Below are 15,572 nucleotides of genomic sequence, written 5' to 3'. Positions count from 1 at the left end.
AAAAGAAGTGGAGAAAGGGTTATAATAGTAACCTGAAAGTACTGCATAAGCACCTTAAATGGTTAACTGAAAGTAATGGATTAATTGTTAAAACATTCAGCCTCACTTTAGGTAGATATAGTAGTAGGATTGCTAACCAAACCAACCTAAACATTTACAATTCAACAAGTATGACAAAATAACAATATCTACTTTTATATAATGAATAATTACACAATTGGAATAGATGGATGGATGGATGGATAGATAGATTGATAGATGGATAGATAGATAGATAGATAGATAGATAGATAGATAGACAGATAGATAGATAGATAGATAGATAGATAGATAGATAGATAGATAGATAGATAGCACTTATCAACAGCATCCTCAGTATATACTTTGGGAATTGTAATCCTTTTGTTCATTAACCCTGATGACAGTGGTTCCCAAACTGGAGGGCCCCAAGTTATAACACATCAACAACTGGTCCTTATATTTAATAAATACATATCTGTTCAGTTACTGTACTGTGTGGGACAAATCTGTTTAACACATCAGATTTATATTTTTGATTTTACAATAATTAAAGCCTCTGTCCTGTTTGACAGATCCTGAAACATCCCCTGTTTAATCTCTTATTTTACATAAAATAAATGGGACCAAACTAGCAATTGAGACCATAGAGTCATTATGATAATGTTTACTGAGTAATAAATTAAGTGAGAAGTAGGGTCATTTTCATATGGACTTCTATAAAACAGAATTCTTTTTGGAGCCTGCTGGAAATGAGAGAGAATGCAACTTTAATGAGCTTCAGCATTGGCTCCACTTTTCTGACCATTATTTTTTACAGTCTATAGTCTCAGGAAGAAGAGAGCAAGTGTTCTGTTCTTTTCTCCAATAACAGCAGTATCCTATTTCTTTTGTTGTCTGTCCCTCCAGAGCTCCCACAGCAACATGTCTGTAAGGAGGAGGAGGTTCTCTCTGACCAGCAGCTCAACATGCCAGTTATAACCTCTGTGGTATCAGAAGCAAACAGTGACCACCAGCTCCTCTCTCCCAACTCTCATGAAGCTGAGAGCCAAGATCAGAAAGGAGGCAAGCATGGAGACTCAGGACCAACTAGAAATGCAGAGCCAGAACCAAAGAAGAGAAGACGCAAGAGCAGAAGTCACAGCAACTGTTGTGCCCCTGTAAAAGGGGAAAATAGAATGAACTACACGGACACGATGTTGCTTCACTCAAGTCCAATGTTTTAATGCATTTTTTTAGTAACATCACAGTAGCAAAGTCACAAGATACAACAAACCATGCATTTTCTCTGTTCACAACACAATAATGTCCCTTTAAGTAACTCCGTTTTGAGTAAGTAACAGTGAAACTATTCAATAACAAAACAAAATATATCTTAGCTGCACCTAACAAAATACCTCTGCCATGCATTTATTACCAACCCAGAACAATTGATAATCTTACCTCAGTTGCACCAACAGTACCATTTACAATCTTACTTCAGTTGCACTAAAACAAAATATTCGCTTCTGCACATTTAACACCGTATAATCAACACTATTATTATTAAACTGCAGCAATAGCATTCTGATACAAACAATACAGAAACCAATGGACACAGGCAACGGCGATGTTACACCAACGTTAGTAGCACGCTTCACCTAACTTCATGTGACGCAGTTCGCATGCAGGCCACAGTAGAGCAGCACGTTTACATTCAATCTTCTAAATTCACATGCTTGAGTTATCACAGTAACTAATATTTTACTCCCTTACAGAATTAAAACACATTTATCGATCAAACATCCCACAACCTTCATTCTTACCTGTAAAAGGGGAAAATAGCATGAACTACACGGACACGATGTTGCTTCACTCAAGTCCAATGTTGTAATGGACGAGCGGAAGCCACATATTCCCCTACAGTTCAGACAAGGCATTAGTAATCGAACACAGATTAACAACTCAGCTAGTGCTTAAAACCGGAAACAAATAGAAACTTAAGGAAACAAAGAAATACTGCAAAATGTCCTTTCAAATGCATTTTTTTCCCCATAATCTCATAGGTATCTTAGACAGCATTTTAAACAAAAATCACCTTTTTATCCTATTTATCTTTTAAGCCTATTTTACCTGAAAAGGTCAGAGCAATGGATTACTGATCTACAGATCATAGTGCATTTTAACTCAAAGAAATGAATGACCATCTTTTTAACCAAGCAGTGCAATGAATTACAGCATTTTAACTTAGCAGTTTTAGCTTATACTTTTATGCACATTTTTAAGTATCTTTTCACCTATGGATGTATTTCCATTCAATGTGTTCAAAATATCACTGTTACACAACAACGTAGACAACACTAACGTGTCAGAGATTTATGGGATTAGTTTTGTGACTTTAATTCCAAGCAAAACTTCTCAAGTATCAAACAAAAAACACTAACTCAAGCAAAAAAACTGTCACCTCAAAGGTAAAACTTAAAACTTGCAAATAAAACATTTGTGTAGTTGTAAACTATTGGTCTTTTATTTGTTTGATATTATGTCCTTTTGTTTACAGTTCCCTCTGCTTCTTTCTCAATGATCAGTCTTTTGCTCTCTCCATCACGTTTGCAGTCATGCTCCCAGCTTTCTCGTTTGCGCTCCCTGACTTTTTGCTTGCGATTCTGACACAAACATCTCGCGTGGGCGGGTCTTACAGGGGTGCGTCCCCATTGGCTAATGAGAGTTAAGGAAAAGGTTTGAGTGACAGCTCAGCCTCAGTGCAGGTAAACTAACGTTAGAGACTCAGAGTCTGGTCTGGAGGACACACATTCCACAGGGGATTCCTACAAGATTAATAAAGTGTAAGTATTATTAATATATATATTATCTGTGATCTACGTTGCAAGCATGGTTACTAGACATTTGTTGTTTCGTTGTGTTAAGTGACTAGCTAGCTAGCTAGTAAAGCTTTTTTAAGTTAGCATTTAACATTAGCTATAGGCTACTGCTAACGTTATCTAAAACTTGTAGCACCCGGCTACCTTACTGAGCTAATAATTTACCATGGGAATCATGTATTCTTCGTGAGGCCTTACTCAATGGAGCTGTATTAATTATCGTCTTCTCTCTGTAGAGACCTGCAGGACCCGAGCAGAGCTACGATGCTCTCCCATGTAACCTAAAGGTTAGTAACGTAGCTTTATTATGGTCTATTAGGAAAAATTATTATCCAGCTAACTACTAATTGTTGTGGTTGCTATTGGCCTGATAATACACAATGCTAGGGTATTGGTTAAGTTGTACAATGTAGAAGCTGTGAATATAATGTATTATATCTAGAGGTCGACACATACTGTACAGTACAAATGCAGTGTTAGCACTGCTTAACTGGTTCATCTTTATAGTTTTGTGCTCATCTGTACTTTCCTAGTTATGACAAAGACTGGCTATCCTAACTCTAATTACATGTCTTCTGTTGCATTTGCAAGCAGGTCAGCATAAGGAAAATGTTCATAGTGTTTTTAAAGCCTACACATTTGCTAATCGCTACTTAAAAGCAAGTTATTTTAATTGTAAATCACACAACCTTGGAAGCCTCAGTTATCAGTAAGAACTTTGTTACCATTTGATTTGTGTAAGAAACTTTGTTATAATTTTCTATCACAGCTCACATCAGGCAGCAGGCAGACCAACCAGGAGGACGTGGAGCAGCAGAGGGAGAGGAGCCTTCGGTCTCTCTGTGGAGGAAACACTGTGTGCGAAGGCTTCAAACAGCCAGGGTATAGACCAATAGCGTATGTATTGATCATATTTTGCTCAGATACTCAGTTAACACTTACAATAACCTTTTTTCTTAAGTTTTCATTGGTGTACTTGTAGTTTTTTAGTCCATTGTATGTCAATATATATCCTACTACAGTATACTGTCCTGTAATTTAATTTGTGTTTACATTGTCTTACTGTAATTATATTTTAAAATGCACATAATATATAAAAACATTTTTTACATTCACCTTTGTCTGTTTGGTTCATTATATAAAACAGGAAATAAGGTTGAGACTATTATAATGCTAAATTTTTAGTCCAATATAAAACTTCACATACATAATGGATATTTGAACATATTTAGCTGGGGCTCCGGTGGTAGAAGAAGCTGGAACTCAGTGTCAGTCATTATTTGCAGTACATCACAGGTCAGGGTCAGTTTTTCATCACCAACAATACACAAACATACTGAGTAATTGGGTTATGTATATATTTCACATATTCAGTTTCACCTAAGGCAAGCTGTATTTCTCTGCTGACTTGTGTCTGCAACAACACTTCTGAGGGTGGTGCAGGAATATCACACACAACTCCTGGACGCCTGGGATCATCTGGTCTCCTGAAGCTCACTGATGGCACTGCTCCAGTCTGGGCGACCCCTTTTTTTGGGGGGAATTTTTGATCCGGGCTGGGATGTGGCTGTAGTCCTTCACTTCCCTTGACTTCTTATTGTAAAGCTTGAAGTACCTTATTGGATGAAAAAAGTGTTTGAAATTAGCTCAATAATAAATAATTGTAATAAAGCCTGCACTCTAGAAACATTTTTCTAGCTTTCTGAACACTACTGGAACACTTATTTCTGGAATATTATTGATCACACTTTCCAGATTCCTACCTCCACGTTGACTACATGTGTAAAGTAAGATATGGCCAGCCACCAGGACACATGCACATCACATCAAACCATAAGGATCACTAAGCAAAGTCTTTGTCAAGGGCCTGGTGTGTTAGTTAAAGTACATAGTTTGGACAGTATTAACACTATGCATTAATTCTAAATATTGTTGACATTTACAGCGCTAAAAAATACGTCCGTTATCTGCCATCTTAAGGTAGTGCAAAGAAAGAACAGTGTGTACAGATGGAACATTATCTAATGTATGTGTCGAACCCTATATATATTACATTCACAGCTTCTACATTGTACAACTTAACCAATACCCTAGCATTGTGTATTATCAGGCCAATAGCAACCACAACAATTAGTAGTTAGCTGGATAATAATTTTTCCTAATAGACCATAATATAGCTACGTTACTAACGTTTAGGTTACCTGGGAGAGCATCGTAGCTCTGCTCGGGTCCTGCAGGTCTCTACAGAGAGAAGACGATAATTAATACAGCTCCATTGAGTAAGGCCTCACGAAGAATACATGATTCCCATGGTAAATTATTAGCTCAGTAAGGTAGCCGGTGGCTTTTAGATAACGTTTGCAGTATAGCTAACGTTAAATGCTAACTTAAAAAAGCTTTACTAGCTAGCTAGCTAGTAACTTAATACAACAAAACAACAAATGTCTAGTAACCATGCTTGCAACGTAGATCACAGATAATATATATATTAATAATACTTACACTTTATTAATCTTGTAGGAATCCCCTGTTGAGTGGCTTGTGTGTCCTCCAGACCAGACTCTGAGTCTCTAACGTTAGTTTACCTGCACTGAGGCTGAGCTGTCACTCAAACTTTCCCCTTAAAGGGGTGATAGAATGATTATATAGGGTATTTCACACTGTTCCTTATGGTCTCCTAATGGGGTATGTAACATTAGTTGGGCTGAAAATGGCCCGGTTGATATTTTATTGGCCCTTATGCATCCCTGTGTTTTGGCCCTATTTGTAACAAGAGCTTTTCTTCCAAATATGGTATGGTCATGAATATTTAGATGAGCTGCGCGCTGCTTGGTTGAGCCTTAGCCCCGATAACACACATAGAGAGCGCTGATTGGTTGAGCGACTCGCCAATAATAACGCATTAGAGGTCGTGTGTTGATTGGTTGAGCGAATCTCCAATACACATACATTAGAAACGCGACGAATCTCATATTCCAGACACTGCAATGTTTCCTTACCAAATTCACTTCTGAGACTTTTTTGAATATCTAACGATACGATGACATGCATTTATATACCTGAGTGGCTGAGTCTGCCTGTTTTGGGCTCGCCGCTCTGGCCTGCCTTCCTCCACAGACCCCGGCTTGCTGTGAGCTCGATTGAGCTCGAACGGCTGCTGCAGCCCACAGCACCTCATACCCCGCGCCAAAGTCACCGTTTGGGCTGGTGGATACTACTAAACGCCGCTGCCTGACAAAGCGCCAGGGCCTGCATCTCCTCTCTTCCTGCTAGCTAAATGGCCCGTGTGTGAGAGCTGTTTTTAATAATTTAGGCACCACAAACCCCCAAATGTTACACACATGTCACGCCACTTAGCTATACAACATATAACTATATGTTTTATAAAGCTAACTACCGTTGCCGATTTCAAGTTAATGAATATTTGTGAGCGCAATACGGGTTTCGTTAGCTGCGACTGTCCCTGCAATCCCTGTATGTGTACAGATTGCGGCTAGTTAGCTTCATTTTTGGTCGTAATTTGAGTATATTTACAGTTTGAATTTCCGTCCGCCACTTATACAACATCTAACTATATGTTTTATAAAGCTACGACTGTGTCCGATTTCAAGTTAATGAATATTTGTGAGCTGTAAGGGTTTCGTTAGCTGCGACTGTCCCTTCAATCCTATGTGTACAGATTGCGGCTAGTTAGCTTCATTTTTGGTCGTAATTCGAGTATATTTACAGTTTGAATTTCGTGCCACATATACTACATATAACTATATGTTTTATAAAGCTAACAACGGTGTCCGATTTCAAGTTAATGAATATTTGTGAGCTGTAAGGGTTTCGTTAGCTGCGACTGTCCCTTCAATCCTATGTGTACAGATTAGCGGCTAGTTAGCTTCATTTTTGGTGCGTAATTCGGTATATTTACAGTTTGAATTTCGTCCGCCACATTATACAACATCTAACTATATTTTTTTAAAGCTAACAACGGTGTTCCGATTTCAAGTTAATGAATATTTGTGAATTCCAGAGGAATTCTAAGAGGAGGCTAGCTAGCTCTCATTGATAGAGCTCCATCCAGCCGCAGGCTCTATCAATGAGACTCATGGACAAGCCGGCGTTTATTTTCCCAATCGTTTGTTTAAATAACTCAACACATTATAAATTACACACATTATAAGATTAACTAGAATCTGTGGTAAGAGAATGCTGGCGTAACAAGCTCGCTGACCGTGCTTTCACTCACATACACCGGGCATTTAGCTAGCTAGCAGGAAGAGGGGAGTTGCAGGCCCTGGAGCTCTGTCAGAGCAGCGTTTGGTAGTAGTCCACCAGCCCAAACGGTGACTTTGCGCGTGGTATGAGGTGCTGTGGGCTGCAGCAGCCGTGCGGCGCAATCGGGCTCACAGCAAGCCGGGGTCTGTGGAGGAAGGCAGGCCAGGCGGCGAGGCAGCAACACAGGCAGCACCAGCCTCTGAAGTCCGACACAGTCGGAAAAATTTGCAATTAGACATCAATTTTCGTAAAACGGCCCATATTTGACCTCTAAGTAGTTGATTTCTCGCATAAAAAATTCTCAGAAGTGAATTTAATGGTAAAATAGCATATGAACAATGTATACATTTTCTGAGATCTGCGCGACCTAGATTCAGAAGACTAACTGATCTCAGGTCAGTTGTGTAGCCTATGTAAATGTTGGGGCGTGACCGTTCTCTTAATACACCCATGGGCTGACAAAGGTTCCGGTTTTTGGGAGGTTGACGTCAACTTCCAGCTTTGTTGGGATTCGCCCGTTTTCAGCGGCAGTTTCAAAATATGAAATTTTCATAGTAAAAGGGTGTCAATGGGATTTTGAGCTTCTATGTATGTCCTATTTACCCACCGAACTGTCGTTATTCAACTATGACAGGGTAAAATCGGTTTTGCATTCTATCACCCCTTTAACACTCATTAGCCAATGGGGACGCACCCCTGTAAGACCCGCCCACGCGAGATGTTTGTGTCAGAATCGCAAGCAAAAAGTCAGGAAGCGCAAACGAGAAAGCTGGGAGCATGACTGCAAACGTGATGGAGAGAGCAAAAGACTGATCATTGAGAAAGAAGCAGAGGGAACTGTAAACAAAAGGACAAAATATCAAACAAATAAAAGACCAATAGTTTACAACTACACAAATGTTTTATTTGCAAGTTTTAAGTTTTACCTTTGAGGTGACAATTTTTTTGCTTGAGTTAGTGTTTTTTGTTTGATACTTGAGAAGTTTTGCTTGGAATTAAAGTCACAAAACTAATCCCATAGAGATTCACCCTAATACTCAAACAGGTAAAAAGTCTTTCATATGTGACACATGTGGGAAAGACTTAAAGTATAATTCAGCATTTCAGACACACCTGAGAATCCACACAGGTGAGAAACCTTATTCTTGTAAAACATGTGGAAAAGATTTCATAAAAAATAGTGAGTTGTTGGCCTATGTGAGAAGAGCCTACACAGGAGAGAGGCCGTATGTTTGCAAGTATTGAAGGAAAAGAGTCTGTGCCGCTTCATCATTTAAAAGGCATGTGAGAACTCACACAGGTGAGAAGCCATATTATTGCAACGCATGTGGAAAAGAGTTTGTGTATGTAGTACCTAGTCGGCTCACATGAGAACTCACACAGGTGAGAAGCCGTAAGTTTGCAAGACCTGCAGGAAAAGATTCTGTGAGGCTTCAGGTTTAACGAAGCATATGAGAACCCACAGAGGATAGAATCTAATCTAATATTGATCCTTTGAATTTTGATTATAACGTTCTAGTGGTTCATGGTCAAAACTGACAAGAACCCTCAGAAGTGAGGAGCAACATTTTTGCAGCAATTGTGGGAAAAGTTACAGGGTAAAGTTTCCCTTTGTATGACTGGTTTATTCATATTTCCGTTTACCTTTTTTATACCCTGCCTTTTGTTACTGACCAGATTCTGGCCAAATGTTTTCATTTTTGTTTAATAAATGATGGCGGCCGTTCAAATAATCAACTTTTTGGACTATTGATTACAGCAACACCATCATGCCTCTACATTAGGGCTGGGCAATATATTGATTTTATATCGATATCCTGATATGTGATTAGATATTGTCTTAGATTTTGGATATGGCATAATTGTTTTTTTTGGTCTTTTCCTAGTTTTACGAGCTGCATTACAGTAATGTGATGTCATTTTCTGAACCTATCAGACTATTCCAGCTGTTCTATTATTGGCCTTTACCCACTAATACATTTTCATCCACATTACTGATGATTATTTATCACAAACCTCATTGTGTAAATATTTTGGGAAAGCAATAATTGTCAATCCTACAATATCTCTGCCATATCGATATCAAAGTATTTGGTAAAAAATATTGTGATATCGTGGGCGGGTTGGCTCAGTGGGTAGGGCAGTTGCACATATACTTAGTTACAAGTACAGGGTTCGAGTCTGATCTGTGACGATTTCCTACGTGTCATCCCCCCCTCCCACCTAGCCTGTCCTAGCCCAACAAAATAATTTTAAAAAAAATTGTGCAAAGCATTAGATGGCAGATAATGATGAATAAGCCACGCCCACTCAATATTTTTAATTCAGATTTTGGTTAATACTTGCCAGAGTATTGCAACAAATCTGCTGAGATTCTGTCCATCAGGTGTGAGACATATACATTGCTGGGAAGTGGAGGTACCGAATGCTGAACAAGAGTTTTTTTGCCAAGTCCAAAATGTTCCTGTTAACTTTGATGAAATGAAAACACAGTGAGAGGGTCAAAGTTTAGGATGAAAACACGGACAACAGCCAGAAACAAGTTGAGGTCTGTTTTAATGTCCACTAAGCATTTTAAAATAAATGGGACCATCATTTACTAAATGAACATCATGCTGTATTGAAGAAGACTTGAAACTAGCGATTAAGACCATAAACTGGTAGTAGAGGTAGTAGTCTTGCATTACCAGCTCTATCTCCACAGCACTGTGGAGGAAGGTCTGGCTACACCACAGATGACCTAATATAGTCCCAAGTCAATATCTGCCTAGGAAATCATCTAGTCTTAATCTGCATTGCTATTTTTACCCGTTGTGAATACGCAGGCCACAAGAAGTAATTAGGTTTAGTTTTTGTTGTTGTTGGGTCACTTTTATTCACGACATGCTAACGGCAACAAAGGATTCCATTCATTACGCTAAGCTAAGCTAGCGGCGGCACTGCCGGACTAAGACAATGCATGCACTGAGACAAAAATGCATTTGCCCACCTATATAAATATAGAGGAGATGGTGAATAACCCTATTTCAACAAATGGTGGCGTATTCCTTTAAAACTTGACATTTTAAGCATGCAGCTTACTAGCTCAAAGTTTGTTTCCCCGAAACTAAGGGAGTTTGAGAACAGCAACACACAGACAGCGAGAAGGGAAGGGGCAATTATTATTCGATGTCAGGCAATTATCCTGGATATGTGCTGTCGTTGAGCATTTTTTCAATAGCTGTATCAATACACAGACGCCGAGTTGTCTTTTATTATATGCATTGCACATGGGAATTAAACTTTTTGGTACTTGAATAATAAAAGCAGTATTTTGTCAAACAGAAAAATGTATCTATTAGATAAAACAGATGTTGACAACTGTTTCCTTGGGGGACATAATTTGAAGTTGGAAAAAAGGTAATTGCAATAATATTGTACGAGGAGCTTATGAACAATTTAGTAGAGGTTATTTGATTCATTTAGTTTGGGCAGTAGCGAGCGGGGGGGGGGGAGAGCTCGGAGCAGCTCATTTAAAAAAAACTTAAAGTAGTTCATTTTAAAAACTCAAGTGGGAACACTGAACAGGACACTGACCTTTGACACGTGAAACTGGTGGAATGTTCCTTTAATAAAACAGAGTGTGTGTGTGTCTGTGTGTGTGTGTGTGTGTCTCTCTCTGTGTGTGTGTGTGTGTGTGTGTGTGTGTGTGTGCAGTGTATTTCCAGCCCCTCTCTCTCTCTGAACAGCTGACAGCAGAATAAGAAGGCCAGCTGATCTATTTATAGCAGAGTCCCTCCGAGTCTCGGACCTGATCTGTCTCAGTTCTGCAGCGCTGCACGCCGTCTCACCACCAACATGCCCGGCAGCCAGGCCCGGTCCCGGGCCAGGGACCGGAACAATGTCCTGAACCGGCCCGAGTTTATGTCCCTGAACCAACCCCCCCGCAGGGAGCAGGGGGCGGGGGAAGGGCGGGGGGGCAGCGGCCCGAGGAGAGCCAGCAGACAGCAGAGTCAGCAGGAGGACGCTGGAGGGAGGTAAGAGGCTCCGCCCACTGACATCACAGCTCACATTTAGAGTCCAAACATGATCCCGAACCAGGAACTGATCCTGAACCGCTACAGAGCGCTTTTCGACAGGGCTGGATGATATGCGTTTGTTCAGATGGGATTCTTTCATGATACATGGGCGCCGGTTGGATCTGTATTGTAATTTTCATTTATTGCGATTCTAGAAGTATTGGGATTCCATAGTATTGAGTATTGGGATTTAAAACCCTGCCAGCTTTTTTTTGGTCAACGTTTTTGTGTCATAAAATACACCAAGTGTGAACAGAACTTCACAGTCCTGGTCTCTGTGTGTCTTCAGGGGGTCGAGGGACTCCTCCGAGGGGGGCCCGGCAGCTGATGGGGGCGCCAAGGAGGCGTCTCATTGGCCGGAGCAGGACTGCATGCAGCTGAACCCGTCGTTCCGAGTCATCGCCATCAACTCGCTGCTCGCCATCGACATCAGCCTGTCCAAGCGCCTGGGGGTGTGCGCCGGGACGCGCGGCCGGGGGGCGCCGCTGCGCTCCATGGTGAGCCTGCTGGCCCTCAGCGGACACGCCCTGCCCTGGCTCTGCGGGACGCTGGTCTGTCTGTGGAGCAGCAACACGCTGGCCGGACAGGAAGTCCTCGTCAACCTGCTGCTGGGTGAGAAATCAAACATTATTTTAATATTGTGGCGAGCTGCGTGGAAAGATTCACTCCAGAGGTAGTTTATTTTATGTTCAATACACTAACTCGCTGCCCCGACTCAGCACTCAAATACATTCTTCACATTGTCCCCAATACTCCTCCGTAGGAATGAAAGTGGAGAGGTTGGTGTGTGTAAGAAATGCTCAAGTGGAGATTTCTAACTCAGAGTCTATTAATTAAAATATTAAAATATGCGTAACTATTGGTGAATTTAGGAAAAATCGTTTTCTTTCCACTAGTCTGAAAGAAATTGTTATGAAGATAAATACTATTAGAAAATTGTGTTTTTGCCTGCAGTGTCTCCTTTTAACTAATCATTCAGTACATTGTTACCAAGGTGACATGACATATTCTGGTCTGTACAGACATGGACTTCAGTAAGACAACAGACTAAAACCTTTTTCTCTCTCTCTCTCTCTCTCTCTCTCTCTCTCTCTCTCTCTCTCTCTTTTTTGTGCAGCTCTGATCCTGGATCTGATGACCGTCGCTGGGGTGCAGAAGTTGGTCAAACGCCGAGGACCATGGGATTTCCCTCCAGGGTTTTTGGACTACATCGCCATGGATATGTACTCTTTCCCAGCAGCCCACGCCAGCCGAGCCGCTATGGTGTCCAAGTTCCTGCTGCACCACCTGGTGCTGGCGGTCAGTGGCTTTATCGTTATATTTCTATGTGTTGGTTTTATTGATTATCTGTTTTAATGTGATATATATGCTGTTTTTTTCTGTGAAGTGTCTTTGAGTACCATGAAAAGCGCTAAATAAAATATAAATAAAATGTATTATTATTATTATTATTATTATATCACTTACCTCTTGTTTGATTGTTCTTCTGTAGTTCATTAACTTTTACTAGTTGTGTAGAGCTGCAACGGTTAGATACAACTAATCAATGAATTGATCGACAGAAATCATACCCAACTATTTTGATAACCCTAACCTTTTCTCCAGCTGCACCTCAGGATCAGAATCAGCTATATTGACCAGGTTTACGTAAACAAACAAGGAATTTGACTCTGGTTAATCTTTGCAAGTACAACACTCACTTAACATATAAGAATTAAAAAACAATGAAAAACAGAAGGACAGTGATAAATATATATATATAAAAAAAAAAAGGGATTTTACACTCCCAGGACATGAACACCTGTTTTCTGGCTGAAAGTCTTGTGTTTTCTCCTTAACTTCTTCAGGACATGAACACCTGTTTCCTGGGTGAAAGTCTTGTGTTTTAGGAGCCAAACATCCCCCCCGACCCCCTCCCTACAAGGATCTTCCCGTTCTTATCCAGCAGCAGTCAATGTGCTGCTGACAGTCATAAATACGTGGAATACAAACCGATTACAGTGCTTCACTACTCATAGCTTTATGTACGAATGCTTCATGAGAACAGCCTGAATTGTTTTAACAATGTCTTCCTGTCATCCAGGTGCCCCTCAGGATACTGCTCTACCTCTGGGCGCTCCTGGCCGGCGTGTCCCGGGTGCTACTGGGTAAACATCACATCTCAGACGTCGGCTGTGGATTCGCTCTCGGCTTCCTGCACTTCAGTCTGGTGGAGTCCGTTTGGCTGGACTCCGCCACCTGCCAGACGCTCATCTCCATTGGCACGCTGCGCTGGACTCCACTGGTCTGAACTGGTTCAGCTGGGAGGAAAGCTGCATTCACACTGCGAGCGCCAAAAGCTCAGAACGGGCTAAGCTTGGTCGTGCGTCAGTTTGAGGCTTCATGTCACCAGCAGCTTCCATTGACTTGTTGCTTTGTTGCTCGTAGTCTGTGAAGGTTCTCAGTCATCCAGGTTAAAGTAGCCAAGGAAGGGTGAGAAACTAAGGGCAACTGGACTTGGTTATCATTTGGACATTCTCCCGAGAAACCCAGCTGTTTAACTTCTGTTGGGGCGTTGTCAAGATGATCGATGCCGCTGCGTTTGGTTAGTGCTCCTGGCTGTTGTGAAGACAATCGTTATGGTGGTTGGAGACACCTGAGGCGGAGGCTGAATGACCGTAGTTTGAATGTATATGTAGAAACAAAACCACACAAACACAAACGCAGACACAGAAGGTCAAAACTTAGCGGTTTACTTCTAAATGAAATATTTACATTTTAGAGAGGCATTTTAGAGGTTTGAAAGGGGCTACTCACCGTAGCTCTTGTTGTTTCCGGCCGCTACCACCTCTGCAGTCAAAACGAGTCGATATCCAAATGTGAATGAACAGACTCCATTTGAGGCTCCTTTTTCAACTACAAGGTCAATATTGTTTTTAAATAACGATCAAACAAGAAATAATCCGTGCATTTATATGGAACTAAGCTTTAGGAGCTTTCCATCTTTACTCTCCTCCCTGTTACGTTGCATTCGGAAATCAATTGTTTTTGACTGACAAAATGGCTGCGACCAGAAACAACCAGAGCTACGGTGAGTAGTTGAAAACCTTTCTTTTTAGTAAACTCTGGGTACACAACCAATGTTGTCAATGCTTGCATTAAGGTGTAGAGCTCCTGGTGATACTTGGAGCAAAGTCTCATGTTGTGTCGAGCCTTCTTAGTGTTTTAAAAATAGTTATTTTTAGGCTAGCATAAAAGTGCCCCTAGCACTCCCATTCAAAAGGCCATTTCACCAAAAAGTGGCGCTTCCGTCCTAATTATGCTTTTAAACGAAAGTTTGACTCGGGTACATTCACAAAAAGACCCTAGGTTGCATTTTGGCGAGAGTTACGCTTTAACGGAACAGCTTCGGAGTCTTTGGAATGGTTATATGACTTGTTTCGGGTTGAATGGTGGCCGTCTCACTTCCCCCGACCACCTGTGAGTGGAAAAACTCGCAACTTTCGGCCGGCGAGCCTGATATCAGGTCTCACAATGTAACGAATTGCTTCACAGCACTACACACACACACACACACACACACACCGCTACGCCGGCTAGCTATAAGAAGAAGGTAGAGATGGAGTTGTTCACACTATCGTCATGGCTGAGCCGGCAAAAAAGAAGCAGAAAGCTAGGAAAGCATTGTCGGAGGAACAGAGGAAGAGGAAACGGCAGACTGACCAAGAGAGGAGTCAGACACGAGGACACATCGGACCTGCGTTTTCAGAACGGCGAGAACTTAGACAAACAGACCTGATGCTGACCTGGCGTTTTTGGTGTTGCACTAAGTAAGGTAAGTGAGTAAGTATCTTTGATCAGAAACTGGATCTGCCACAGAGTTTCTTGACAGATTGATGTTGGCAAACGTAAGTTGCTTCTGCTTCGACAGCGTTCGAAGGCCATCGTAGGGAAACCGAATAATGTTACGGAGCCAGGAGAGAAAACCCTCAGTGGACATGGCTCTGTGCATTCGCCGGCTTCTTTGAAAACAAATGCACGCGACCAGAGGGAGCAGATGGGAAGGGGGGAGAGTCGCCAACGAGTTTTAACGACAGCGTTGCCAAATATCTATTCCGAAGCTGTAGGGGGGGGCTCTATAGAGAAACCTGCGAGCAAAAAGCGAGAAAACAGAGAAGAAATTGCCAAAACTGCATAGCGCCCCTTTAAAATCTACATACTTCCACTGGCTCAGATTATGGAAAACAACCAAATAAGTTACCATATTATTTGGACAACACACAAATTTACATAACCAAATCAACAGGTGAGTATGGTCCAATAGACACACTATATATAAGTTTTAAAACAGAGCGTTATGGGCGTTGGAGACATTAAAGGTGTCCTTTCA

At 41.3% G+C, this 15,572-nt stretch overlaps 2 protein-coding genes across 3 annotated transcripts in view; both read left to right on the top strand.

The window, feature by feature from the left end:
• LOC120561114 overlaps positions 1-9,382 on the top strand; it is a 146,227-nt gene extending 136,845 nt beyond the window's left edge. Inside the window, exons 17-20 of the mRNA XM_039804064.1 lie at positions 928-1,165; positions 2,344-2,373; positions 8,171-8,233; positions 9,373-9,382. Coding sequence (XP_039659998.1) covers positions 928-1,165; positions 2,344-2,373; positions 8,171-8,233; positions 9,373-9,382 — 341 coding nt within the window. The remainder of the gene's footprint in view (positions 1-927; positions 1,166-2,343; positions 2,374-8,170; positions 8,234-9,372) is intronic.
• A 1,343-nt stretch (positions 9,383-10,725) lies between these two features.
• Positions 10,726-14,389, top strand: LOC120560234 (inactive phospholipid phosphatase 7-like). Of its 2 annotated transcripts, none has more exons than XM_039802513.1 (4): positions 10,726-11,161; positions 11,493-11,815; positions 12,321-12,502; positions 13,287-14,389. In XM_039802513.1, exons 1-4 carry the CDS (start codon positions 10,983-10,985, stop codon positions 13,491-13,493), a joined length of 891 nt encoding a protein of 296 aa, XP_039658447.1. In that variant the 5' UTR covers positions 10,726-10,982; the 3' UTR covers positions 13,494-14,389. The 2 variants fall into 2 exon arrangements, with proteins under 2 accessions (XP_039658447.1, XP_039658449.1); XM_039802515.1 differs by lacking the exon at positions 10,726-11,161 and adding an exon at positions 11,222-11,332.
• The last annotated feature ends 1,183 nt before the right edge of the window (positions 14,390-15,572 follow it).

The sequence above is a fragment of the Perca fluviatilis genome, chromosome 6 (assembly GCF_010015445.1).
Source record: "Perca fluviatilis chromosome 6, GENO_Pfluv_1.0, whole genome shotgun sequence".
Lineage (NCBI taxonomy): Eukaryota > Metazoa > Chordata > Actinopteri > Perciformes > Percidae > Perca > Perca fluviatilis.
The sequence above is the reverse complement of the archived record's forward strand: the minus strand, read 5'-3'. Positions and strand labels throughout refer to the sequence as shown.

Coding starts and splice junctions, on each gene's coding strand:
- LOC120560234 (XM_039802513.1), top strand. CDS start 10,983: ATGCCCGGCAGCCAGGCCCGGTCCCGGGCCAGGGACCGGAACAATGTC. Junction 11,816..12,320: donor CCTCGTCAACCTGCTGCTGG/GTGAGAAATCAA, acceptor TTTTTTGTGCAG/CTCTGATCCTGGATCTGATG. Junction 12,503..13,286: donor TGCACCACCTGGTGCTGGCG/GTCAGTGGCTTT, acceptor CCTGTCATCCAG/GTGCCCCTCAGGATACTGCT.